This window comes from Falco naumanni, chromosome Z, assembly GCF_017639655.2.
Source record: "Falco naumanni isolate bFalNau1 chromosome Z, bFalNau1.pat, whole genome shotgun sequence".
NCBI classification, from domain to species: Eukaryota; Metazoa; Chordata; class Aves; order Falconiformes; family Falconidae; genus Falco; species Falco naumanni.
The window spans coordinates 28,237,514-28,264,838 of record NC_054080.1 but is presented as its reverse complement, the minus strand read 5'-3'; the positions used below and the strand labels follow the sequence as shown (position 1 = coordinate 28,264,838).

The window sequence follows — 27,325 nt, the reverse complement described above, 5'->3', positions numbered from 1 at the left end:
AGCAAAATGTTTGTTTGCTAGGAGATTATGCTGGATTTCCTGGATGTGGTTTACTGAGATTACATAGCACTTACCGACACGATCTCAAAATCTACGCTTCTGATGAAGGACGAGTTCAGATGACTGCAGCAGCTTTTGCTAAGGTACAATGTGAAGTTGTATTTTTAGTTGTAAAAATTCTGATGTTCTCAAGTTTGTTTTTTGAAAACTGGGGAGATTTGTGGTTTATTTGAGTCCCCATTATATAATGAGGCTGTGTTTTACCCAAAATGCATTTTCAAAGAGTATTTATTTCAGTGACAAAAAGTATCCAATTCATATGCCAAGTATTTGAAGTTCTTTGAGCAGATGCAGACAGGTTTTAATTATCCAGCCCTAGCAATATACCTTAGTCCTTTCCAGTAACAAATTCCAGAATCGTACAATGCTTTGGGCTGGAAGGGACCTTAAAGACCATCTAGTTCCAACCCCACTGCCATGGGCAAGGACACCTTCCACTGGACCAGGTTTCTCAAAGCCCCATCCAACCTGGACTTGAACACTTCCAGGGAAGGGGCATCCACAACTTCTCTGGGCAACCTGTTCCAGTGTCTTGCCACCCTCACAGTAAATAATTTCTTCCTAATAACGAATCGAAATCTACCCTCTTTCAGTTTAAAACCATTACTCCTTGTCCTATCACTACACTCCCTGGTAAAGTATCCCTCCCTATCTTTCCTGTAGGCCCTCTTCAAGTACTGGGAGACTGCTATAAGGTCTGTCCAGAGTCTTCTCTTCTCTAGGCTAAAAACCCCAAATTCTCAGCTTGTCCTCATAGGGAAGGTGCTCCAGCCCCTGGTCATCTTCGTGACTCTCCTCTGGACCCCCTCGAGAAGGTCCATGTCTTTCTTTTGCTGTGGGCCCTGGAGCTGAACACAGTGCTCCAGGTTGGGTCTCATGAGAGTGGAAAGAGGGGAACAATCACTTCCCTCAACACGCTGACCACACTTGATGCAGCCCAGGATGAGACTGGCAATGTTTTTAGTCTCCACCTTGCTTATTTGTTTAGGGCTTACTCTCCTCAAATTTTTTCAGATTTCTGTGGCAGACTCTGTATGTGTGTTGGTTAAAGCACAGATACTGGAATAGATTTGAGGTAATGTAATCATTTTACATGAGCAAAAATTGCTTATTTGGACCAAAAGATTTTGAGTACAAAAGGCAACACATCACTGAAACCAGGTTCATTAATTTCTAACTTTAAAGAGGAAATTAGAGGGTTTGACACTATTAGAAATGTGGAATTAATAAACCGCTTTGCATATATTTTAATGGGAAATTGTACAGACCATACGTTCATGCTTTTTTTCAAATTCATAGAAGTAGTTTCTTAAAGTTCTTGCAAGAGGCTTTTTACTTTGGGCCTGTCAGAATCAATATCTAATAAGTAAGATGTCAAGATGCAGTACTGCTATCACACTTCATAGAAATACTTTTTAATGCATATTTTTTGAGGTGAAATTACAAAAATTTTGTGGGGATATTTAAAAAGCATGAATTTTTTTTTCATTACAAATGTAGATTCATAGCAACTATTAATATAAAACACAGAATTCGGAACTTCCTATAATAACTTGCCAAATATTCGTTTACCCCTCTTCATGCTAGGCAGATTCCTCTTTTGCTCCTCCTACTACTACTGAGTAGCCCTTTGCAGGCATAGTACTTCCACTTGTTAATAATTAACTAATTTCCTCATTTCAGTGATACAGATCTTTTAATTGTGTGAGAGGACACAGTACAAGTGTTCCATAAATACTTCTTAGGTGAATGAGTTACAGTAATCATACAGAATCATAGAGAGGTTTAGGTTTCAAGGGGGCTCAGTAGGACATCCAGTCCAACTCCACACATCACAGGGCCAGTTTGGATGAGGTTGCTCAGAACCTCATCAAGTCAAGTTCTGAGTATCTCCAGGAATGGAGATTCCACAATCTCTTTAGGTTTTTAATAGCATCAGTCATTTTCAGGTTGTTTCTCTGTTCCTCCCAAGTAGCCCATCCCTGCTTCCACCTTCTGTGCATTCCTTTTATATCCATGCTGACCTTCAGTGTGACTTCCCATACGTCAGAGTGGACTGCTCTTGTGCTTTGAAGAGGTTGTCTTTGGAGATCATTCAGCTGTCCCAGACACCTTTGTCCTCCAGGACACCCCTCCATAGAATTCCATGAACAAGCTGAAGTCTGCTTATTTGAAGTCCAGGGCTCTAATGCAATTATTTCTCGTTTACTGCTCCAAGGATCTGTCATAATATCAGGTTTCAGTTACCAAGGCTGCCAATGACCTCCACATTCCTGACACTTCTGAATAACAGGTCCAGAGGAATGCCTCTGCTTAACTGTTCATCAGTAACGTGTGTCAAAGAATTGTCCTGGGTGTTTTCCAGAAATCTGGATTGCTTGTCCCTTGCAATGTTACCCATGCATGAGGTACCCAGAGCAAAGGGCACCTATGAAAAACAGAGCCTGCAGTCAGGAGGCTTTCTCCAGTTGTGTTAACAAGCCTTCATCTATTTCCTCTTTTAAATCAGGTGGTCTGTAGCAGAGGCCCACCATGATGTTGTCCTGTGCTTATTTGTCCTCTGATTCTTAAAAATAAGATCTCAACTTGATTGTCACTGGTTTGAAAGCAAAAGTCCCAGTATTCAAGCTACTCCTTTATATAGAGCCCAAATCTGCCTCCTTGCCTTCCTGGCTTCCAAAAGGCCCTGTATCTAGCTATGGGAAAACTCCGTTCATGTGAAATATTCCAACACATCTCTGTAATCTGAATAAATGCAAAGCTCTCTAAGTGTTAAGACTTTTAATTTCTTGTGTTTGTTTCCATGCTGCATGTGTTGATGCAGAATTATTTCAGCAATAATGGTCAGCAAGGAGACACACACACACACACCCTTTCCTTCCTTATCCCAGAGCCCTTCTGTTACCAGGAAAGGCACAGAAGTTTCTGGCCTTCTCTGTTTTGGAAGTCTGTTCACCTGTTGTTCAATGGTAGCTTTTGATTATCCTTCTGTGCTACACAGGGTTTGGACTTTTGCCTCAGTAGGGTCTCTGCAAAGACCCTGTCTATCTCCCATTTGTCCTCCCAGATGTTCCTTGGTTTGCTAACTTTTTCTGTAGCTGCTATCTAGTGATTCAGTGCCCCGAGAAAAGCATGTCCCCCACAAGTCAGGCTGCTGTTGCTGCCAGCCTCAGGGAGAAGGCATGGTGCACTCCCTGCAACCCAAGACCTCAACAGGTGTGGCCTCCAAGGAGCAGTGCTGGCACTACTGAGATGCTAGGGTCACTTCAGCTGGTGCTGGGGACCATGCTTTATGACTTGTCACCATCACTGTTGCAGCAACTGTAGCAATGCTGCACACCAAGTCAATGTTTTGGGGGCCATTTCTGTGTAAATATCTGTATTGTCTGCCAAGTCCCTGTTTACCTAACTCACAGGCAAGTGATAAAATCTCGAATTTAAATTAGTGTTTGGAGTGGGGGTTTTTAAGATGCTCATATTCTCATCCTTGTTTGCCTGATTAATTGTATTATTTGTTTCAGGGACTACTGGCCTTAGAGGGAGAACTGACTCCTATTCTTGTCCAGATGGTGAAAAGTGCTAATATGAATGGTCTTTTGGACAGTGACAGTGATTCTTTAAGCAGCTGTCAGCATCGAGTTAAAGCAAGGCTCCATGAAATTCTCCAGCGAGACAGAGAATTTACTGCTGATGACTATGATAAGGTTAGCATATGATTGGTTTCCTATGAAATGAAATAAATATCCCCACAAATTCTTGTGTAGAAGTAATGAGCAGTGATTTTATGTATCTATTTTGAAAAACCATTTATGTGCTTGCTAACAGTTTGAACTGCAAAGGAAACTCCACTAAATGTCATAGTAGATATTTTGAACTATCTTGCAATTTAAGTACTCAGAATAGCTGCAGACTTCGAAATAGGAGTATATAGGGGATAGGGACCTCATGCATAGGTCTTTTTCACTGTTCCATTAAAAAAATTTTAATTATTAATGAACTGAAACTGTATTGTTTACACTTTCTGTTATCTTTACTTTGGCAGTGGGTGGTATTACAAAATGTGCTGCCTGCCCACTGCAGTTGTTTTAATGTTTAATCTGCTACAAGGCTTTTTGTTTTAATTTTAAGAATGCTAAGACACTGAAAACCAGTAGTTTCTAATCAGTGAAAGAAAATGTCTCATTAACATGCTAAATTAGTACATATTAACATAGTTTATGCTGACTTAGTACAGAATAACATGATTGTTCCTGGTTTTAAATGTAAGTAATGTTTGTTACTGTTAAGACACTTCTCATTCAATTGCACTTACTCTGTCTGGTATAACAACTAAATACAAGTCCTCAAATGATGTTTAAGCTAAAATGCTATTTTTGAAAAGGTATTGAGAGCAAATGATTGAAAAATAATTTTATTACACTGTATGATCCACTTCACGTGGATTTTATTTTTTAAACAGTAATTAAAAGTACCATCCAAACTACTGCTAGCAGTGGATTCAGCAGTACTTGGGGGGAAAAAGCGAGACGGTACAAGGTCTCAAGGATTTATTCATTTTCCCCCATTTTACTAGACAGTCACTGAAAATAACTAACCTTTGGGATTGTAAAGTGACAATAACTCTTCTGGTTTGGATATTTTCGGGGGTTTTTTTAACTTACTTGCTACTTGGGAAAACAATCTGTATGTTTTTTTTCTGTACCAGAGCACCTTTCCTATCACTTTACTTGGTCATAATAGGGAGGTAGGAACTGCTTACTCTTAGACAAAGGCTAAAACTGGGGTCCTCAAACTACGGCCCACGTGCTGGATACGCCCCCCAGGGTCCTCAATCCGGCCCCCGGTATTTACAGACACACCCCCCACCCCCACCGACAGGGGCTGGGAGGGGGAAACCAAGCAGCCGCAGATGGCTGCCTGCCACTGCATCCTCGCCGGCCCCTGGTTAAAAAGTGTGAGGACCCCTGGGCTAAAAAATCTAAATTATCCTATGCATTTGAGGAAACTGGGGAAAGTGCAAATAGGTATGTGAAATGTATGTCAATTGTTGTTTGATATTGTAATTTGCTTATGTTGTTGTTTAACCCTAGCCAGCAACTAAGCACCACACAGCCACTCTCTCCCAGGTGGGATGGGAAACAGAATTGGAAGAGTTAAAGTGAGAAAACTTGTGCATTGAGGTATAGACAGTTTAATAAGTAAAGCAAAAGCCACGCATGCAAGCAAAGCAAAACAAGTTCATTCACTGCTTTCCGTTGTCAGGCAGGTATTCAGCCATCTCCAGGAGAGTTTATATGCTGAGAATGATGTCATGTGGTAAGGAATATCCCTTTAGTCAGTTGGGGTCAGCTGTCCTGGCTGCGTCTCCTCCCAGTTTCTTGTGCCCCCCAGCCTACTCACTGGTGGGGCAGAGTGAGAAGCTGAGAAGTCTCTGACTTAGTGTAAACACTGCTTAAAAAGAACTAAAACATCTGTGTATTACCAACACTGTTTTCAGCACAAAACCAAAACACAACACTATACCAGCTACTAGAAAGAGAACTAAGTCTATCCTGGCCAAAAGCAGGAGAGCTTCCTTTGGATAATGCAGACTTCTCTGAAAAAATGAGGCTGAGTCTCACTTACATGGATATTGACTGTATTGTTTTAGTGACACTCAACTTGATGGTGACAATTTGTAGCTTCTACAATTTCTAAGTCAGCTCTTAAGGACATCTTGTGTGTTCTTGATATATGTGCATTTAAAGGGTTTCTTTTTGTTTGTGTTTGTGTGCTGCAGTCCTATAGAAACAAAAACCTAAAACAGGAAGAGACAAACTTTTTTTCAGGTATCGGTTACTGTTGCAAATCTGGTTCTTCCTTCCAGTTATGCTAAATAAAATTTTTGTGATGTGTGTAGCCTAATGATAACATTTCTTACAGATTTTTTTTGTAAGCTTTTGAATACAGTAGTTACTTGAAAGGAAGTTCTGGAAAGTAGCTAAATATGTTCAAAGTTTTCAAAGTCTTTCCAGTTTTCCTGTCTGGGAACAAAAAGAGAGCTTTAGGACTCCTATGAATTTCTTGTCAGCTCTGAACCTCTAGTAAATCTTACTACCTTTTGATGTATTTTCTTTTCTTAATGCCTCAAATAGAGTAGATAATTGAGAAGTGGTTTCAAAAATTAATACCACCCTGCTTGAATGCTTTTCCTCCAATACTTGGAATCTTCCATCTGTTCCATCTTACCTCCCTAGTTCTTTCAAATCTAGTCAGTTTGTTTGGATAATGTTGTGTTTATCTCAAATTGCAGCTTACTCCATCTGGAAGCATCTCATTGATAAAATCAATGCAGGTTATTAAAAATCCTGTAAAGACATGTGACAAGGTCTATTCCTTGATCCAGAGCTTGACTTCTCAGATCAGGCAAAGAATGGAAGATCCAAAGTCTGCAGGTACTTAAAACATTTTTGTAGTTCTATTTAGTTCCTCTTGTTTACATCTGAGAGAGAATTGTAACATAACTTCATTAAATACGCTTTTAGCAGAACTTGAATTGAGTTAAGGATTTTCACAGTCTGTTTCCACATGCATAATTTTAAAGTAAAAAGCAGGAGAAACTCATGGTCATATTACAGGTAAAAGCTTTTTGATGTTCCGAAGTTCAGGGTAGTCCTCAAACGTTTGCATAAATTGTTGTCTTAGTTATTTGAAACTCAGCAGTCCACAAAGGTAATAAGAAAAGCAGATGGTACTAAAGCTAAGTTACATACGTACATCTTTATATTTAAGAATCTTTGGTGAAGATCTGTTGCTTGCTGTAAGATGTGCAGTAGTAATGCATACAGTGATGCTCAGTATTAATGATGGTGAACCAGTGGTGCAGGAAAACTGGAGCATGAAGTGACCACAGTGGTTTTTTGATACTAACTGAATACTGTAATATTTGCTCTCAGTGTTGCCTGCAGTGTATAGTATGCAAACAGCTTCTGTCCTAAGATTGAGCAGTACAAGTGTCACCTGTGCATGGTCTTGGTGGGTTTTGTCTATTGGGTCTAATCTGATGTCCTGGGATGGGGATAATCCATCCTTTCTACCAGTTTCTTGGGTCTTGCTGTTGACACATGCAGGAAAGAGACAAATAAGGTGTGTGGTCTGTTCTGAAACAGAGATGATGTCCTGCTCCTCTTCCTGCCTCCTAGAATTTTCCTACAGCTTTTTTTTTTTGTTGTTGCTTTTGTTGCTTTTTTGATCTGTGCTGTGGATGCCTTATTCTTGGTGCTGTAGCTTTGTTTAAAGGGCTGGCGGTGCGTTTCTGCAGTGAAGCTTTAAACGAGCTTAATGTAGCTATGTAGCTGTGATGCTTTCAGCAGTAAAATTTACCATATGCATATCTGTTCCCTCTAAGAAGTAACACAGTTAACTTATTTGATCCCTTTTATCCCTCTGTATTCAACTGTTACTACCATACAATTAAAATTTCCTTTTTGTTACTTGGATGGTCTTGATTACTTATGGAGATATGTGTCTATCCAGATATTCAGCTGTACCACAGTGAAACCCTTGAACTGATGCTGCGTAGGTGGGCCAAGCTGGAAAAAGACTTTAAAACAAAAAATGGAAGATACGATATTAGCAAAATTCCTGATATTTACGACTGTATAAAATATGATGTGCAGCACAATGGCTCCTTAAAATTAGAAAACACAATGGAATTATACAGGCTTTCAAAGGCTTTAGCTGACATTGTGATCCCTCAGGTAAGCATTTTCAGTTATTATATACAATAAATGCTTTTTCAAATTTAATGAAAACATGTACTCTGTCTTTCCTATTGAAGTCTTCTGTATTTTGCAGTAATAGAAGTCTTTAACGTTACTTATTTTCTAGTAGCAAGCTGATCATTTTTTGTATGAAAAATCTGATTCATTAAACTGTGTTCAAAGAAAATCTTGGTAGCAATTTGAACTGTGTAACATGTCTGTTTCCTTTACTGCAGTGTATTAAAAGTGGTTCATCTCAGCCATTCTTCACAGATTTAAGCGGTGCCTCTGTGCACAGCTGTGTATTCTGAAATGGCATTTAATTTCATTCTTTCTGCTTCCAAAAATTTCATTTTCAGGGTCTTTGCAAATTACATTGTTAATCCCCATCTAATTTCACTTGTCGTAAGCAATTTAAATTTTAAAAGACCTTTCTGCTGCTTCAGGCTGCTAACACTCCCTGATAAAAATGTATATATTAGGTTTCGTAGAATTTCAGGCCAGAAAACAGTACAAGTTACACTTCCATATACCACTCAAGTTAGCTCTAAAATGTTACAGGCTGCAGGACGTGAAATTGTTTTGTGATAACAGGACAGAACCAGATGAAAGCTTTCCCCAGGTGTCCCTGTGGCTACAGAGCACTGTTGTAAGGGAGGTGTTCTCCATATCGTATTCAGCGAGGGAAATTCTTTCTCTCCCCATTTCTCACAGTCCCTGACAGCAAGGAGGGCAAAACTAGCAATGATACTAAGTATGTGTAGTGTTATGTGGGCCTGTTAAGCTTAAATTTTTTACAGTGTTAGAGAAGAGCAGGTAAAATAGTGAAGGAAGAAACTTCCAACATATAGTGAAGGAAGAAAAACAAAGAAAGCTTGATAAGCCTACATAATGCAAAGGAAAAGTGCTCACATTGCTTTCTTGGGTAACCAGAAGATCCACCAAATGGTGAGAGTGCTTTTATATCACATGCAGCATAACCCATGAAGCTTCTGGAAGAGCAAATTTTTAAATACTGTAGATACTGTAACACGTACATTATTTTCTGGTTGTATTTAACGAACATTTTCAGCATTATTTGAGAATAGGAGATCTGTGGGGTGTTTTATCCCAAATTAAGATAGACATATTAAGTAGGTAATGTGTCTGTTTCTTTAATGACTTAAAAAAAAAAATTACATGAAATCAGGTGAGATGAAATGCATCATAGATATGTAAATGTGGGGTGGGGAGGAGGAATAGTTCCCTAGATGTTTTGCTTAAGGAAAAGAGCTTCATCATACCAGAATGTGGATCCACTTTTGTGGTTTGACTAGTGAATTAAAAACTGTTTCTCTGTGTGAAATCAAACAGCAAAAAGGCAAACCTCTTGTTACATGAAGAGACATCAGTAATCAAATGTAATAAAAACATTAAACGAAACAGTTTGCAACCAGAGCAAACTAATAGATGACTAATCAGCTTTAATATACAAGCTTTGAATTAGAAGGCATTTTCATTTTTAACTGAATTTTGAAAGTCACTTTGTTCTTACACAGGAGTATGGTATTTCTAAGGCTGAGAAACTAGAGATTGCCAAAGGTTACTGTACCCCCCTCGTTAGAAAAATCCGTTCTGACCTTCAGAGAACTCAAGACGATGATACTGTAAATAAGCTCCACCCTCTGTAAGTCTTTTATTTTTTTACATGGTTACATTAATTTCTGTAATACTTCATGGAAGTATTCCATAGCTTTCATATTTGGAATGTCCTACTAGCTCATAATAATTTTATAAGTAGTATTTGTTGACAGCTTTCTCTAAAATAGGCACGCATCTCCTTATGGGATAGTAAGTGGGTTTTTTTTCTTTCAAGTTACTCCAGGGGTGTTATGTCCCCTGAACGCCATGTTCGTACACGGCTGTATTTCACCAGCGAGAGTCATGTCCACTCCCTGTTGTCCACCCTTCGTTATGGTGCCTTATGTGATGTAAGTTGAACACTTTTCCTGTTAAAGCTGTGATATTTTTAAAGGAACCAAAAGGACTCAATCTAACTAAGACTGTATTAATTGGAATCTTAGTTTTCTTAAGTGACTTTGAAATCTATCACACTTTTAAACAATTGATTTCCTATTGTATATGCAGAGACATATTTCAAATTGCTGGTGTTCACATTGGTGGAAATCAGCACGCCCTTTGAAGTGATGCTGACTTCCATTGGTGTTATCAGCTGTATATGTTATGGTCTCAAAGAGGTTTTAAAAGGGCAGATAACCCATTCTTTTGTCTTACATTGCCACCTATAATTCTTGTAACTCTCTTTCCTTCAAGTTATCATTTGGGGTTCTCTTGAATTTACTTTTGAACTGGCTGCTTATTTTTGACCATTGGCATATTGTCAAGACCTGCCTACCTGACCTGAAGAAGGCTCATGTCATGTGAAGTTTCTCCTGTTCAGTGGGTTCTCTTACTTTCCTACATTGTCATAGAATACCTTGAAGGAGGTGCGTTATTCTCCATCTGATTGGCTTTGAAACAAAGGACTAAAAAATACAAGATCTGTAGATTCAGAAATGACCTAACTGACCTCTTGGAGAGGCTAAACGCAGCACTACAAAGCCTATGCAGCTGCTTCTAAGATAGAGCTGGATTAATATACTAACTTTCTAAGTGGTTGTATTGACGTGCTTTCTTCTGGTAATAGATGACTAAACTCACTGATGGCAAAAAGCATTTTTAATCCTAGACCTCTGTGACATATGCTACAGCAGATACATTCCTAGGTTTAGGCTGATAAACTTTTAAGTTTTCTTTGAAGTATTTTTTCTAGAGCATGAAAATAGGTGAATACTCATTTTAAATAGTTTGGGATGTGATGGTTGTATTTCATCTACATACTAGAAGCTTTCATTTACTCTGTTTGACTGGCAGAGCAATATCTAGAAACACTTTCCACAGTATACTAGCTGAACTGAGTTTATTGCAAGATTTAACATTTGCCATCGGGGGAGTTTAAAATAGTGTCTCTGTCTACAAGATATATATCATCATTTGTGAAAGAACATGAAAGGTACATTGAAATAAAGTATGAAAAGTTCTGATCTCAACTTTTCATTTGATAAGTCACTTTTTTTTTCTGGTTGTATCTGTTTTTTCCTTAGCTGTGAAAAGCTTTGTGCTTCTAGTCTGTATGTAAAATCCGTGTAAATGGGGAAAAAGGGAAACTAACAGTCTTTTTAAAGAAAATCGCTGTTTTTTATTTGTTGCTTTTCCCCCCTTCCCCCCCTCTTCATAAGGAATCAAAAGATGAACAATGGAAACGAGCTATGGATTATTTAAATGTTGTCAATGAACTGAATTACATGACACAGATTGTTATCATGCTTTATGAGGATCCAAACAAGGTATTTAAAATGGATAAATCTCTTCAGAAACAAGTCGTGCTAAGCTGCGTATTAAAGTATAAACCTCCTTAATAATTTTCCTTCAGGAACTTTCTTCAGAAGAACGTTTTCATGTAGAGCTGCACTTTAGTCCAGGAGCCAAAGGCTGTGAGGAAGATAAAAATTTACCAGCTGGATATGGATACAGACCTGCCTCCAGAGAGGTAATAATTAGGCCTTTTCTTTAAAGCAGAAGTTCTGTATGCAGACATACCTAAAATAAACGCTGGCAATTTTTTTAGTAAAAAATTTTGTCTTGGTAGAAAAATGTTTGGTAAAATATGGGCAGTCCCAATGCGTTGTTCCATTTTGAATGGACACTGAGGTAATGGACACAAGTAATTTGGTCCTTCTATGGCTTTGCCAGAGCTTTTGCTAGAAATACGAAATATTCATTGTAAGAAAAGTGGTACCAACATCAGTATCACATCAATGATATCTGGCAACTCAGTTAAAGTAAGGCATTTTGGCATGTTTATGAACACTGATTGTTGAAGAAAGACTTTTCAAAGAGGTATGGGTGGGTCTGTGGAGTTACCACCTCCTTTTTGAGAAATGAATGAAAGCTGAGCTTGACTGGAAATCTTCTATTGACTGGTGGGGCCAGCATTTTATTATATTACTATGCAGCCAGAGCAATGTGGTTAATTAGAACCACGCTATCATAATGTGGCTGGTTAGGAGCAAATACACATAGTCTAGAGCAATTTGTTCAGTAATACTTGATTTACATCTTGTATTTTTAACGTCAGCTTGCTTTATGTTTTCACAGAAGATTTATTTAACAGACACTTCTGTCTGTAAGTTGCAAGGTGTGCAGCTAAATTAAAAATTAATCATGTATTGTTTGTAGAATGAAGGCTCAAGGAAAACCTCTCACAGAAATGATAGTGATGAGGAGGCACACGCTCCTAAGAGAGATGAAGCAGATCGGTCAGTAGTGATGTTCAAGCCAATGGTTTCAGACCCAATTCACATACACAGAAAGTCACCCCTTCCAAGATCCAGGAAGATTGGTTCTGTTGAAGTAAGTGTTTATGTTCCAGATAATGTTTTTTCACAGAAATGACTTTTGCTTACTTTTAACAAAACAAAACCAGATGTAATTCTGCTTTTGATTACACAGAACCAGTATGATATTATGTCTCACAAAAGGGTTGTTCTTATTCTATGGGAAATCTTCCATGGCAGTAATTTTGTCTGAAGGAAATTTTTTTTCCTAAATGAATTATTATTTTGTGATAAGACTTATTTCCTTTTTTCTTTTTAAGCCATTTTAGAAAAGCTGATACCTGAAAATGAAGATTTTTTCAATCTAAACCTACATCTTCAAACTAACTTACATTATTTTGTATTCACCCTTACAAGACAGCTGCTATTGGGAATTAAACAAACCTTCAGGGTGATCATGCTGAGAGGGAATGTTGGGATTGGGGGTGGTAGGGGAGGTACAGAAGGTGAGAGACATGTCTTCTGCTGTATTTGCTTTCACGTGGAGTGAAAGTAACTCCACTTGTCAAGCATTTGAAGGTAAGAGAATAAACTGGAAGCTTTTTTTAAGTGGGTGGGGTTTGTGCTTCATTAATTCTTTAGATCACATCTTGAACAGTCTAGTCTCCTGTCTTGAAGGCCATGACATGTAGGTGTGCTTCACAGACACAGCTTTAATGTCACGGGGGTTGCAGGATGCACGGCAGTATCACTGATACCATTTCTGTGGTTGAGTGGCAAAGCTTCAGATGGTGCATAGTGGCACTTCTGTGATATTAATGCTAGGAGCAGACTAACAGCTTCTTATTGCCTCATTTTCAGTTGCTTAAAACCATCAGAAATGAAGATTCACACCAAAAGCTTTTCCTTTCATATCTGTGTTGGGAATGGGCTGTTTGCGTGCAATGAAAGTATTACAGATTTGCAAGTAACTTGGTTATTGGTAGTGTGGAGAGAAAAAGATGCATGGTTCCCTTCTATAAGGATATCTGTATAACTTCACATGACTTCCATAAATTAACAGAGATAATAAATGTCAATGTCTTACATTTTCTATTTCCAAGTTTTATCATAAACAAATGCTCACAACATCAGTATTTTTTTATTTTTAAAAGCTGTTTTCGCTATGATCATGCAAACTCCCCTCCTAGTTATGAGTTCACATACACACAACTTAATAGTCTATTACTTCAAACTTTTAATCATTTTCATTGTCGTAAATTACGTAGAAGTTACTTTCAAAAGGTATCAATAACATGAATAGCTAAATTTTGACTGTATAGCTATGTATTATGTTCAGATAGATGTGTTTTAGCATTCAGTGCTTGTTTATTTGCTGGAAGAAAATAGCTGATACAAAGAAAACATACACTATGAAAGGTTTTTGAAAAAATAAAATTGGAGGTTTCATCTGGCCTACTGAAATCTGCAAAACCAGTATTTGGAATATTTAAACCAAAAGGTATTTTGAAGTGTTTAAAGACAGTCATTACAACTTAAACTGCAACTGCCTTGAACCTTTTTGTTTTGGTTTGGTTTGTTTTCTTATAAGGGAATTCTCTCTTCACCTGTGTCCATTTACTTGAAAGCACACTGTCAGGTGTGAGATTACATGGAAGTTTTAATCTGGGGTGTAGTCAGCAATATTTGCAGAATAATTGCAACTGATTGAGTCATGAAAATAAAATAAAAAAAAAAAGCAGAGTTCTAACGGTAAAACATGAAAGTAAAGCTCATTGGCGTTGAAAACCAAATTATGTATTGCTAAAAAACTTGATTGCTAATGATACGTAATGATGTAGGAAATGGGAGACTCTTAGCCTGACACTGTCCTCCCTTGAAGTCTTAATAGGTGTCCACCATCAGATAATTTTTAGGGCTTTTTTGAGGTTGGAAAACTATTACCAGTCAGGTTGGTGCTACTACCAGTGAGTCAGCTGTAAAGTCTGAAAAGCAGTTCTAAAAATGAAGAGTCTTTCAGATAAGGTTATAGGCTAGAAATGAAAACTTTTAAGTAATAAATAGGAAAGTTGAATGTACTTAGAGGGGGGAAACTATTAAACAGTGTGTCAAGGATAACAGAAGTTCTGTTTCCAACATGTGAGAAATTATTAAAATTATAAATCAATTATTGATAAGAATTACTTATCTCTCATGTCTAATAACTAGTCTACCAGAAATTTGATTAAAGTGTTATATTAAAAGATATAATTGGATGAAAAGATTGAAGTGGAACTATTAAGTTCCTAATATTGTACTATTAATCTTCCCTATTTGCTGTTTAATAGTTTTAAAAGCAGTATATAAAAGGGTGCAAGCAGAGTGGTTTTTTTTCTTTTCTGTTCATTTGGCTCTGTTGAATCTAACTTTGCATGCTTTGCTGTTTTTTGCCCCCTTTCTCACTTCCAGGAAGAGAGCCCCCTGAGTGTGTCTAGCCCAGAGTGTATTGGTACCTGGCTGCATTACACCAGTGGTGTGGGTACTGGGCGTCGAAGACGCAGATCAGGGGAACAAATCACTTCTTCCCCTGTCTCCCCTAAATCATTGGCTTTCACATCCAGTATTTTTGGCTCATGGCAACAGGTTTTTAAACTTTACTTCATTAAACATTATTATGCATTCCAAGCAACAACGAACTGTCTTTAAGGACATCTAATCCCTTGTTATGGATTATGTTTGAAGGAAATTGTCCACTTGTTAAAATCAGTTCCCGAGAATGTTTGGGGGGAAAAAGAGCAAGTGCATGTTTTTCCACTAAATGTGCCATACATTTTCCTAAAAATTTGGTTTCTTTATAGGAATTACAAATGTTATCACAGTAAAAAAGACTTAGTCTACTGCCTAATGAAACAGACTTCTGCTTTGGTTTAGTTGTCCTTTAAGACTTTAAAAACAGCATTGATTAATTTGGTGGTAGGTAAATTGAAAAACTTTTTTTTTTTTTTTTAATAATTGCAACCAATACCATTTCAAATAATTATTTGGTACTTCATACTGCTATTCAAAACTTGTTTTGCATATATCATATTTTCAGTGGCCTGGTATTAACTATTGCAGGGAAAAAACTCTAGCACTAATAATTCTCGCCTTCTGTATCTGGAGGTATCTGAAACTCCCAACACGGGACATCATCCATTGACTTGTACAATATTTTGAAGATTTTCCTAAATGTTGTGGGGGGAAGGCAGGAAAAAAAAGAAACAGTAAATTTTCTTTTTAAGTACGAGTGAAGATCTAAAGATTGTTTAGTATGTCAAAATATTGTTTACATGTATAACAATGGATGGTGTTCTGTTAACCATATCCTTTTTCTTTGAAAATTTTCATAATTTCTTTTTATTGTGGAAAATTCTAAAACTATTTACATAGGAAAAGTTTATATCAGTAAAGGCTGTGAGCATCTGAAGATTACACTGATTGAGCCCATGCATGGATCAGTGATTGTATGGTGTCCTCAATAGCTTGTCTGTCTTTCCTTCCCTCCCCTCCTTTTTTCAATACAGGCGCAGTTTAGGAGAGTGCGTTTGGTAAAATGAAATAAAATGTCTCAAATGTCTGTTCTCATATTGGTCTTGGTCTGTGTCCTTTCTCATTCTGAATGCTTGCTTTGCACCACTTCATTGCAAGGAACTCATATGTGAAATGGACTCCCTTCAGAAGGGGATATTGCATGATCTTTCATGTTTCCTTTACATATTTTTACTAACACTTATCATACAGCTTATTAACATTTGTATGTCTGAAACAGGCTGCTGTATCAAGTTAAATGGATGTTTCATGCTGCTGTTCTACTTTCCCTTATTTTTCTGTTTTTTATATCCAGGTCCTATCAGAAAGCAATAGTAACTTAAGAACGCCGAGAACTATTCTGGAACAAAAGCAGAGTGGTCTAGGTATGTGCCTACAATTGAAATTTTGTTTGATGTTAGCAGCTTTCCACCTGCCCGTTGTTCTGTACAGTTGTACATTCTTTGAGTAGCTTTTATGTTAACAAGACCCCGTAGTACATGTTACCAGTAATATATGCCTAGTGTCTGCATATGAACAGGGCAATTTTTCTGCAGCAAAAGTTTAATAGAGAAAATTATTTGACATTGTTCACACTACTGACTCTGTACTGGTCGCAACAGGTACACAGGATCATTTTTAACATAAAGTATATTTTTAAGATAATGTAATTCATGACTGAGCTTTTGGGTTTTGCAAGAATCTTTGAATTGAAACGGCCTGCACTGGAAACTGTTAAAACACTTTTCTTGAAGATCAACCTTTCCTACTGTGGGCAGTTGATGGAACTGAAGCTGTTTCATCAAGGGGGAGGGGGATGGGGAACAAACCTCAAGTTTCTTGATAATATCAGGGGTTTTGTACACATTCCCTCTCCTAAAATCAGTTTCTTCCTTTCAGCATTGGAATGAATCATGCTATAATTCAATTAATTATTTCAAATTCTTTTAATTCAAGTGGTGCTTTTCTGTTGCTTCTTTGAAACAGGCATACATGTCTTGTATGTAAAAACATGAAATTGTGCACTACTGTAAATCAACATTGCATTTTTTTCTTTAAGTGTGTCTTTTCATGGGAAAAATGAAGTGTAAAAAATGCATAAGCTACATGCATAGACTTAGAAGTAGCTTTTACTTTCTTTGTAAATATTGTATTTTTTGTATGTCTAATCTTTCTGTGATACTTTTCTCCCTATTATATTTTTCCCTTAGTAAAATGCATACATCAGGTGCTCTTGTTTATATTGTGTGCTTGCTAAAGTTAAATAACTTTTCTTTTGCCAATGTGTGACACAATATGGCTTGTGGAAGTTGATGTATTTCTGTGTGTAGGTTAAGGTATTACATTTGGCGTGAAAGGCTTTTGCCACAGGCCTGGCACCAATTTATCTTGCCTGTGATTGGTCACATGTGCTACTAATGTTTCCCCTCACTGGGTCATTAAAAGTGATGAAAAGAAGTATCCCTGAAGAGAGAGTTGATTTTCACAAAAAATCTGCTGCTACTTATCTAAAAAGTAAAAGATAAGTTCTGAGTGAAAAACCACTTCTCCTTTCAACTAGTAGTCAAAACTGAAGGAAAAAAAATGCAACATTTTTTTCCATTTTGTTCATTGTTGTACGTAAATTTCATTTGTGGTAGATGGCTATAAAAATTATGTTTATATTTTTGTCTGTGGCTTTCAGCGATTCATTAAAACTCCCATCCTAGTGGCAGGAGTGTATGAGTTGTAACAAAAGTACTCCCACTTTCATGGAGATGTACAAAAGTCTTCTCTGGAAAGGAAATCAAGCTAAATTTGATGGAACTTACTTACTGTCAATTATGGTAGCTGAAATACGAATATAGTATTTCCAATTTGGGTAACATTTTGTTGGGGTTAGAAGAGGAAGATTTCCATATTAAGGCTCAAGAAATGCATGAGTACTTCATTGCAGTCTGACATTTCAAAAGTTGATTTGGATTAAAGCAATGAGCAGTATTTTTCCAGTTTATATTTGTTTCAGAACCGCCGGTTTTAAAACACACAACTTTCATATCATCTTCATCTTGGTTTTATTTTGTTGTTTTGGTTATGTTTACATTGATGCTAACTGGTAACTTTTCTTTACCAAAAGTGAAAACAGGACAAGGACTCACTTTGTTAAAGCCAGTCCCCTCTTTGCACATGTAGCAGAGGGTGCTGTGTCATGAGTAGAAGCACAATAAATTATGATAGTTTCAGCCTACAAGTACCACTCTGACATTACAAGCATATTGTGAACCTGTCCAAGGCACTGCCAAAAGCTGCCTTTTGTGTGGTAAGAGCCATGTGCTTGCATGCTGCATGCGTCCCCAATGTGAATGGACGAACACCTGGTTGTTGTATGTATTTTCTCTAACTCCCATCAGGGTCTCACTGTGCGGGCCTGTTTAGCACCTCAGTGCTCGGGGGTTCTTCAAGTGCACCTAACCTACAGGATTATGCTCGTACTCATCGTAAAAAGCTGACTTCTTCTGGCTTCATAGATGGTATGTGCACACTCTCGCACATGCGCGCACAAACCCATGTGCCACATTAAACTTCTAAAGATAAGTCCTAGGTTACTGATTTTAATGGAATCCTACAATCCTTTGCCTTAGTATTAATAGAGTTTCTGTTGCTTCTTTATTGCCCGTAGCTTGCTTATATTTAACTTAATAGCATAGTTAATTCGTGTTTCTGTCTTGAAATGAACACTAGAGCTCACAGACTTGTAATGCGTGCCAGGAGATTTCAGGAAGTGCATTTTTTTAAGTAAACTGAAATTTCAGGTTTAAAATTATTTTTTCATTTTAAACTTCAGGTTTTATCATTACATATTGATCTTGAAATGAAATTAATTACTTGGAGCATATACAAGGAATTAAAGAAATTATAAACTAATAAGTTAAGTATTGACAATGAAAATTTTAGGATTCCTGACCTTTTTTTGGTGGGGGTTGGATTACAATAGAGCAGGAGATTTTTAGTTTTGGATAATCCAGGGTAGAGAAGAAACTCTCTCACTCGATTTCAGACTGTAAAGATGCCAAAGCACACCTTTATAACTCTGAGGTGAAACAGTATTCATACTGTTTTCCCCCCAGTTCACTACTCAGTGTTCTACTCTAACCTGATATAACCTTGTATGCCAGAATCACCAGCTCATTCTGCTTGTTTTCATACACTTCATTACACATCTAGTAGTTACCAGCAATCCAAAATTTCTTCTTTTTAACCCTTATTTAGATTTTAGCCCTTTTCCTTGGTCCCCTCTGCATGCCACTCAGTTCTAATACCTTCTCATCTTTTCTTTTTTGTTCTTTCTTTCCTTTTTAAAAATGTCCCTCTTTTGGTAGCTGTTACAAATTTCAGGTACCTGTTTTTCTCTTTCTCAGACACCACACGCGGTTCTGCTGTTAAAAGGTTTTCTATCTCATTTGCTCGACACCCAACCAATGGTACGTTTTGCTTTTATTTTAAAAAACAAAAACAAAAACAGAAGGTTCCTTGCTTCATCCCTTTTATTTTTATTTCAAACACGGGGTGTACAGTATCATCCAGCCGTCTGTCGTTCCTAACTTCAAACACAACTCCAAATATATTTGTAATCATTAGATATCCTAAATCCCTTCTTTACCATTCATTAGTATAAATAAAACATCAAAATTCATTCCTTAGAAAAATCCTTAAAAAAATTGAAGTTCTACTGTTAATCATGATCTCTGTAATAAATTATTCTCCCCAATTTCTTGTGTGATCAGAATGTATGGTACAAGATAAAACCGGAATTAAATCTGATCTTTATTGGACATACACTTCTTGATAGCTGCTGCTGCTTCTTTGTCTTGTTCCTGCTGAGCCTCCTGGTTCTAAAATCCTGAGTTTCACTGAGCCTCCTGATTCTAAAACAAATCAATGAATTGACAACTGGCATTTATGACTATCTTCTTGAAGTGATGCCAAGTTAAAAAACTAAAGCAGAGCTTTGGTTCCATTCCAGCTAAATTGCTATATTTATCATCAGACAACAATTTATTTTACCTTATCCTACTTCTCTGTTCATCAGATGTGCAAATTACTTAAATATTGCTCTAAAAATCACAGCAAGATTGCTGCCTGTTGGTTACATTGACCTCTTGAGCTTTAAGAGCGAGAGTTAACTTGTCTTCAGTCTACCATAGTTACAAAAAAGTCTGGTTTAACACACAGGACAGAGGTATGTCTTTTTCTTCCTTAGCACCATATTTTGTACATACCTTTCTACATGATTAAATAGGCCCAAAATGTATCCTGTTCATGAAAAGTAGACTGTCTTCAGTATCCACCACATCTTAACATAGCTTTTCCAGATTCCTTAATTGCAGTTTTAAAGTGTATATGACTGCTAGCTGAGTACAGTGATGGTCATATTACTGAAACTGCAGTGGAAATCATCAGCATTTTTGTGTTAGATTTGAAATATATTCGATTAGAAACAAGGTTAAAAAAAGGGCTGAGTTTTTGTTTGGCTTTGCTGAGAAGCAAAGTAGTCCTTTATTACATTAATTTGGAATCCATAGTGACTTTTTGCACTGCTTCTTGAAGGGAAATTGCTATAGTAAAGCTGAATTAATACTATTGAGGCTACACAGTCTTGATCTAAACAGCCAATTCTAGTGTGCTGTTCCAAATAGGGAAGTTAGGAGTCCATTTTTTAATCTTTAGATTCAAACCAAGTATTTCCAAAGCATAAAAGGTTAGAAAGTAAGAGCTGCATTTTAGTATCAGCGTCTAATATGATTACTTTATGTTCCATTTAGCACTACCTTTTTGTGACTGCATTCTTTAAAAAAGAGTCTAAATTGCTTTTAATGAATGCATTGATTGTTCTGATTGATTTAATACAGTTTTACCACACATCTTTTACAAGATTAATGCATGCTCCTATGAAACCTAAGTATATTTCAGGTTTCCAAGGGTTCTCCACTAACATAAGAACATTGATGTTGTTTTGTCTGTCCTCTGGACTATCATTTTGATTCTCCTTGTCCCTTTCACTCTGTTTTTTCTTGGTTTTTATGTTATTACCACACCCTCTTAACTCATTTCAGACTACCCCCCATCTTTAGTTCAAGGAACATGGTGAAACAAGTATCTTCTGACAGTGCTTTACCTTATTTTCTGGGCCTCTGCAGAACCCACACCTCTTTAGGTGCTGGTCCATTTCCTCTGTGGAATTTCTAGGCTTCAGTGGTATGTCTCTATAGCTTCTAAATGTAAGACAGCAGGGTGGCTTTTTGAGATGCTGCGTTAACCCTTTCATTGTCTTGCCTTGTGATGAGGACAGAGCTTTAAGAATAAAGATAGCCTAAGCTCAAAGGCTGTTAGTTTACAGAAACAGCTTTTTAAAAGGGATACTGTCAGGCTTCATCATTAATATTCAAATCTATTTCTCATAACATCATAAAATATTTATCATAAAATATTCAAATAAAACACTGCAGATAGATTTCCAGGGTATCTTTTTAGTCATACCCCTTAGATGCAAAGATACTACAACAACATGCTGGGATATGGCTATCTGATAGCAGAATTGTCAAAACTGAACAAAAGCCTATGGAGGGAAAATTCCTGAAAGAAGAAAAATGTTTTCTTTTCTTTTTTTGAAGGGTATGGGTGTATTTTGAAATTCCTTTTTAGTCTCCAGTAAAACTGCACTATAACAGTATTATTAAAAAAGTTAACCTGACATTGTCCCACTATGTTCTTTGCAAAATTAAAAAAAAAAATCCTCATTCAAGTGATAGTGACTATTCTGTCACTATTTACTATTTACTAAAGTAAAGAGAAATCTTGTATTTTATTGTAATGCAAAGAAAGGGTTTGCGCTTTGCATGCATGCATAGTTATTTAGGACATTAATACGTATGCCAAACATCTTAGTGCTTACACTGAAGCTTAGCTACTGCCTTTATAGGAAAACAGAAATTAAGTATCTGGTGGTGTTTCTTTTGTACATAAAGACCGAGTCTCCATGAAATGCAACATTTTATTTGTAATGTAAGTGAAGCTGACATAAATACACTTCAGTTGACTGTATATTTGAAGCAACTGTCCCTCAAATTTGAGTATGGCCAAGGTGGTTCCAAGTATACATACAGATATTTGAGGGCTGAAATTCTGTTCAGTTACCTTCTCTATGCAAAACAATAAATGGGGAGTGAATGGGGAATAGTGGATATCACAGGAATATTGATGCTTATTATTTTAGGGGAGGGAACAGTTCACAATCATAATGCTATCTCTAATAAATGTACCTTGAACTGAAATTCTAAACATTATTTCATTCACTATTGTTTCTTCATTTAGAAATCTTAAAATTGTAGCCACTGTAAATTTACAATATTGATTTGCAAAGTTGTAATGTTACAGCTGTATGTTGAAAACACTAATGGATATACTTTCCTCTACTGAAATGCAATTGGATGAAGAGCTTTCCATTGAGTTACCAAACTTGCATCACCTTAGAGAACTGCAGGGGATTTTTTTCCAAGAAGTTTAAATGCTTTTTAGTATGTTAGTAATAATTGATATGCATGGTTGGTGTATGATCAATACTAATGCAGAAAAGCAGAGTCCAATAAATTTTTAGATTTTGGGTTGCTGTACTTACCTGTTCTAATATATTAAATTTCTAGTCTTTTAAGTACTGTTTTTAAATGCATAAAGGTAGGTGTAAATCTGTTTTACAAAGTTAAAACATGTAACCTTAAGGTACAGAAGTGCTAACAGCAGTTTTCTTTTGATATTGAAGGCAACAGTTTGTTTTCGCGGAATACTGAAGATGATAGAATGTGGATTCTGCAATTTATTTCTTGGAATTTGTAGCATTTTTAGCTCTTGTTTGCTAACAGTTGACAATATAGCTATCCTGTTTTACTTGCATGAATGAGTTACCTATTTAGTGCTGTGCAGGTATCAGAATGAGTAGGAGAAATCCTGTCATTTCCTGACTGGTTGTTTTGGGGTGTTTTTTTTAGTGATTTCCTAAGTATGTCTTGGAGGAAAGTTATTTTCATGAACTGATTTGGTAGTAGAGCACAGCTGTAATGTTTGAAGACCACTTTATGTGTACATGGGATTTGTATCCCATGGTATGTTACATGGTACCTTTAGTTGAGTATGCCCTGAAAATTGGCACATCTTATTCCAACTCCTGGAATATGTGGTGTCCATGATTTCAAGAGTACTATGTCTGCATGTGCTGATTTAAAATAAGTACTTCTAATGATGCTTTAATACTTGTCTATACAATAGCTTAAATCCTGTCTTATGTTTGGAAATCTTTTTTTCTTTTATTATTTTTCTTTCAGGGTTTGAACTATATTCCATGGTGCCTTCTATTTGCCCTTTGGAAACTCTACACAACTCCTTGTCTCTGAAGCAGGTGGATGAATTTCTTGCATCTGTTGCTGCTCCATCAAGGGAGAATCCACAGGAGACATGTACTGATTTTAGTTTGTAATTATTTTCTCTTTAAATTGTTAAATATTGTTTCGTTAATCTTTCCAGTATTTTACAGCTAACACGTAAACTAAGAATACTGCTTTTAAAAAAAAGAAATATGTATATAAACCATAATTTTAATTTTTGCAGTGTGAACACTTTCATGGAATTAACCCCAGCTGGGGTAGTAATTAAGGTTTTAAAGAAATCGTAATGGGTTTATTTCCTCACATTGAGAATTAATCCATACTGCCCACACTGTGAGCTGAATTACAAGGAATGCTTTTTAGTGAGCACGCAGTATTTTCAGCTTTATACTGTTGTACTGGCAGTAGCCTCAGCAGAGCAGTGTTGCCTTTTACATCTTAGAACGGTTATTTCCTGCTTCTTTCAGTATTACTTGGGCTTTCACCTGTGGAATGCCTTGCAGTTACTTAGTTTTTTAGTAGGTTTTGCTGCATGTGTAATGTTTAAGTGATCTTGAAATGAAACGCAAACTGAATTCTATCCATGTGCGTGTCTCTGGGAAGGTGACTTCAGATTGTGATTCTACTGCTGTGTCTCTGGAAATGGTTTCAGTTAGGTCAGATTTACCACATAGTAGGATGCTTATAATTCATGTGTCAGGTGACTGAAAATCGTTCTTCCTGAGGAAATGTCTAAAGAATCATGCTTTGATCAGAAAATTTATACTTTCTAGTACTGATACAAAGGTTACCTTGCTGTTAGGATTTTTCCTTTTTCTTTCTGTTATCGGATTTTTCCCTTTTCCCCCTGTTATTTTGGTTTTATACAGTTCAGATTTTAATTGGCAGCTAATTTGATAGGATAGGCCTCCTATATCTGAGAAGGAAGATAAACCATTTAAGAAAAGTGATGTTACTGAAAAAAAACTCAAGGAGGCCTACAGGTATTTTAAAGTTCTCAGCTATTTAAAATTATTTGTTACACTGGGTCGGAAGTTTCTGTGTTTTCAAAATCAGAATTTAGAGTACACAAGACAAAAAAATACTTCTGAAAAACTCATACTTCTGTGGTGGTCTGGTTGCCGCCTTTCTGCGAAAAAGTGGTTGGAAATTAGACCTGATAGAACTGAGGTCATAGGTGCTTTACTCTCCTTCTGCCTTCTTACATTTGGAAGTTATCTAGAGAATAATGTATTTCATGCACTTCCCATAGGCATTTTGGACAAATGCCTAATCCAGTGCAGTCTTTATAACCTATGAGAACTAATGTTTTTGGTCTTCTGGCAAGGCAGCTGTTACTGAAATTTGGATCAGCTGCCTAATCAGCATGAAGTTACTGTGTCACTTTCTGAGGTAAAAGGGAGATTTTTAGATTTGTGTTTCACGCTTTGAAGTATTGACACTAGAGTCCAGTATCAGCAGCTGAGCTGTAGATTGTGGGAGTGTGGCATCCATATTGCTGGACAGATACACAGTTCTTTGGCTGCTATTTTTGACGTTTTATTCAGGTGAGAGTATTTTTGTTATTCATGATGTGTATCTTTTCTCACCCACCCCCAACCCCCATTTCAGCTTCTCCAACTTACATGATTCCACTGTCAGGAAGAAAAATTTCTTTAAATACATATACCCCTGCAAAAATTCAACCAACACCACTTGAAACTTTGCCTGAAAGGCTAGCAATAGAGAAACCATCCTTATGTAAGTAACTTCTGTCAGAGGCAGAATGGCTAACTTGATTACATTATTTCTAGCAGTAGGATCCTTTCTTACATATTACATAATTTCTTAGCACAGCTATTTCTTAACGTTCCCTGTCTATGTAAGTGAAATCATTTTGTGGGTCAACGAGAACTCAATAGCATTCCACAAATAGTTTTAGCAGTAAAACTGCGTTACTAGTTACTTTCTCTTATCCTCTGAAGTGTTTGAAAGAATTTCTATGGCCTGAAAATTCATGGGGTTTTGTTTTGAAGTATGACAGTATTTCCAGCTCTCTCCCGCATAAGACAAGCCAAGAAAATTTATTTATTCAAATGGCAGAATTTCCAAGATGTTTTCTGAACATATACCATAGAGTTCTGTGACCAGGTTCTGTCTAAAGCTGCCAGTAACATGATGATGTAGTCAATCGTCAGTACATTCAGTCTGAACTGTTGGCCAGCCACACTGCTTTTGGATGGTTGTGCTGTTTAGAGGGCTTCTAGAAAAAAATCACGTGGCGTTTCTGGTTTCATTAGATGCAGTGTAACTTTGTGTGTGTTTCTATGCTAGGTAACTTGCATTCTTCTTGCTTTTGATGCTTTTTAGTATGGATATTCTTAAGTGTAAAACCTAATACTTTTTTTCTTTACCTTTACAGCTGCCCCTGGGTCATTTGTTTCTAATGTTAAGCTGTCTCTTGAAGAGGTCTCACTAGATGTAGAATTTAGTGGTGAAACTCTTTCGGAAAAGGATTGAAGTTGATAAGACAAAACTGGAAGCAACTTCTTAAACAGTTCATTAGCGTGTGTTCAGCTAAATTACTGAGCTTTCAAAAGCCATTCATGTCTGCAGTTCATAGTGCACGTAAGACTTTTAAGTTTATACGTGGTTAACTAGTGTGCACACTACATATTTAGGTCAAATATCTTTTTCTTATTTTCTAAAACATTTCAGGAAATATATATATCAATTTGAAATACACACCTTTAGTTGAAAAGCTGCACCTGAACCTCTTCAGTGTCTTCAAATATTTACTGTAAACCTGTACAAAAAGAAAATACCAATGCAGTGGTATGTGTTACAGTGGGTCTGTTGATATTAGTGTAACAAAGGCATTGTCTGTTGTTATTATAAGCTTCTATTTTCAGGAGTTTATAATCTCCCAGTGAATTTCTTTCGTGCGCTGAAATGTAACACGCATCTTGGCTAGAAGCTTTTTTTTTTTAGTTTAACTACATTTCCAAAGAGATCACTTTTGCCTGGTTTCGAAGATAAGCAGATATTTTCTGCACTTGAATTATTTTATATCATGTATGCTGCAATAATTAGGCATGATGGAGTGAGTTAATGTATTGTCACTTTTGACTGTTCTTACTTCTATTCTGTGTTTACATCAGACCTGTAACATTCAAATACACCTTCTCTTTTGTTGTTTAGTATACATGCTTGTATACGGGTACCTGTATATCATCCAGTGGATAAAACTGTCTTTTTGATAAAAACATATAACCTTCTTTTGTTTACTAAAAAGACAGTTTTATTTGCCTTGCCATATGTTTCTACAAAAAGGTGATACTAAAAAGCAGGTTTTGTAAAAAGAGAAATGGTTACAGCTGGTCTGCTAGTAAGTTTATCCTAAAAATAATAAATATTCCATCTACGCTTTATTATCATCCCTTCAGAGTAGAGAGAGACTGTGGTCTACCAGAACTCAGTGCTTACTGTTACAAAATACTCAGGATTCATCATAGCCTGGGAATTTTCATACCTCTCTCCTTCCAAGCTAGGTGGTTGGCAACAACTCTCATGTGAAATCTTTAATGGGTTTGGTTGGTTTTTTTATAAGAGCTGTGAAAAGCATTATTAAGTCAGTGGAACTGTGAGTTACTGGGTTGTGCAGAGAATTATCCAGTCTCAGCAGTTCTTGTGTTTTTATCTGTGGCATGAAAAATTATTGAATAATCATAATTATCCCAAATCAATGAAAATAATGTCCCCTTTTGTAAGTTCAGGTTCAGTTATCAAACTACAAGTTGGATAATTCCTTTCACATTTAAAATGCAGAACACATCACTTTCAAGTAATATTTTTAAGTAGGGCTCTTCCTTGTTTCCAGAGCCCTTGCAACTATAATTACATTGATTTCTCCATAGGATCTGTTTTCAGTGTTTACCACACATGAAATGGCTTCAGCAGACTTAATTCTAAAAATGCTGGTTAAATACCAAAAATATGAAGGGTTTCACAGCTATATACTTAAAACATTTCATTTTCTGTAGTGTAATTGTGTTATTCACAGTGTTGGTCTTGCGCACAATTGAATGTACTTGTTTACTATTTTTAAAAAAATACTGTTTAAGTATGCACATCATTCCAGTCAACCAAAGCTGTGGCATAATTTTTTTTTTAACATGCTCCTAAATAAAAACAAAGTCTCTGGCAA

General features: G+C 36.6%; 1 protein-coding gene across 16 annotated transcripts in view; it reads left to right on the top strand.

Moving 5' to 3' along the window:
• Window positions 1-27,325, top strand: part of PPIP5K2 (diphosphoinositol pentakisphosphate kinase 2) — a 53,232-nt gene extending 25,907 nt beyond the window's left edge. For 7 of the 16 annotated variants that reach the window (XM_040579602.1, XM_040579606.1, XM_040579600.1 and 4 more), the window contains 16 exons: window positions 22-143; window positions 3,582-3,764; window positions 6,353-6,494; window positions 7,576-7,799; window positions 9,341-9,468; window positions 9,658-9,772; window positions 11,081-11,188; window positions 11,275-11,391; window positions 12,081-12,254; window positions 14,627-14,800; window positions 16,041-16,110; window positions 18,115-18,234; window positions 19,123-19,185; window positions 23,080-23,211; window positions 24,751-24,879; window positions 25,541-27,325. In XM_040579602.1, coding sequence (XP_040435536.1) covers window positions 22-143; window positions 3,582-3,764; window positions 6,353-6,494; window positions 7,576-7,799; window positions 9,341-9,468; window positions 9,658-9,772; window positions 11,081-11,188; window positions 11,275-11,391; window positions 12,081-12,254; window positions 14,627-14,800; window positions 16,041-16,110; window positions 18,115-18,234; window positions 19,123-19,185; window positions 23,080-23,211; window positions 24,751-24,879; window positions 25,541-25,638 — 2,099 coding nt within the window. In that variant the 3' untranslated portion in view covers window positions 25,639-27,325. Of the gene's footprint in view, window positions 1-21; window positions 144-3,581; window positions 3,765-6,352; window positions 6,495-7,575; window positions 7,800-9,340; window positions 9,469-9,657; window positions 9,773-11,080; window positions 11,189-11,274; window positions 11,392-12,080; window positions 12,255-14,626; window positions 14,801-16,040; window positions 16,111-18,114; window positions 18,235-19,122; window positions 19,186-23,079; window positions 23,228-24,750; window positions 24,880-25,540 lie in introns of all 16 variants that reach the window. The other 9 variants (XM_040579610.1, XM_040579611.1, XM_040579612.1 and 6 more) reach the window with 9 other exon arrangements.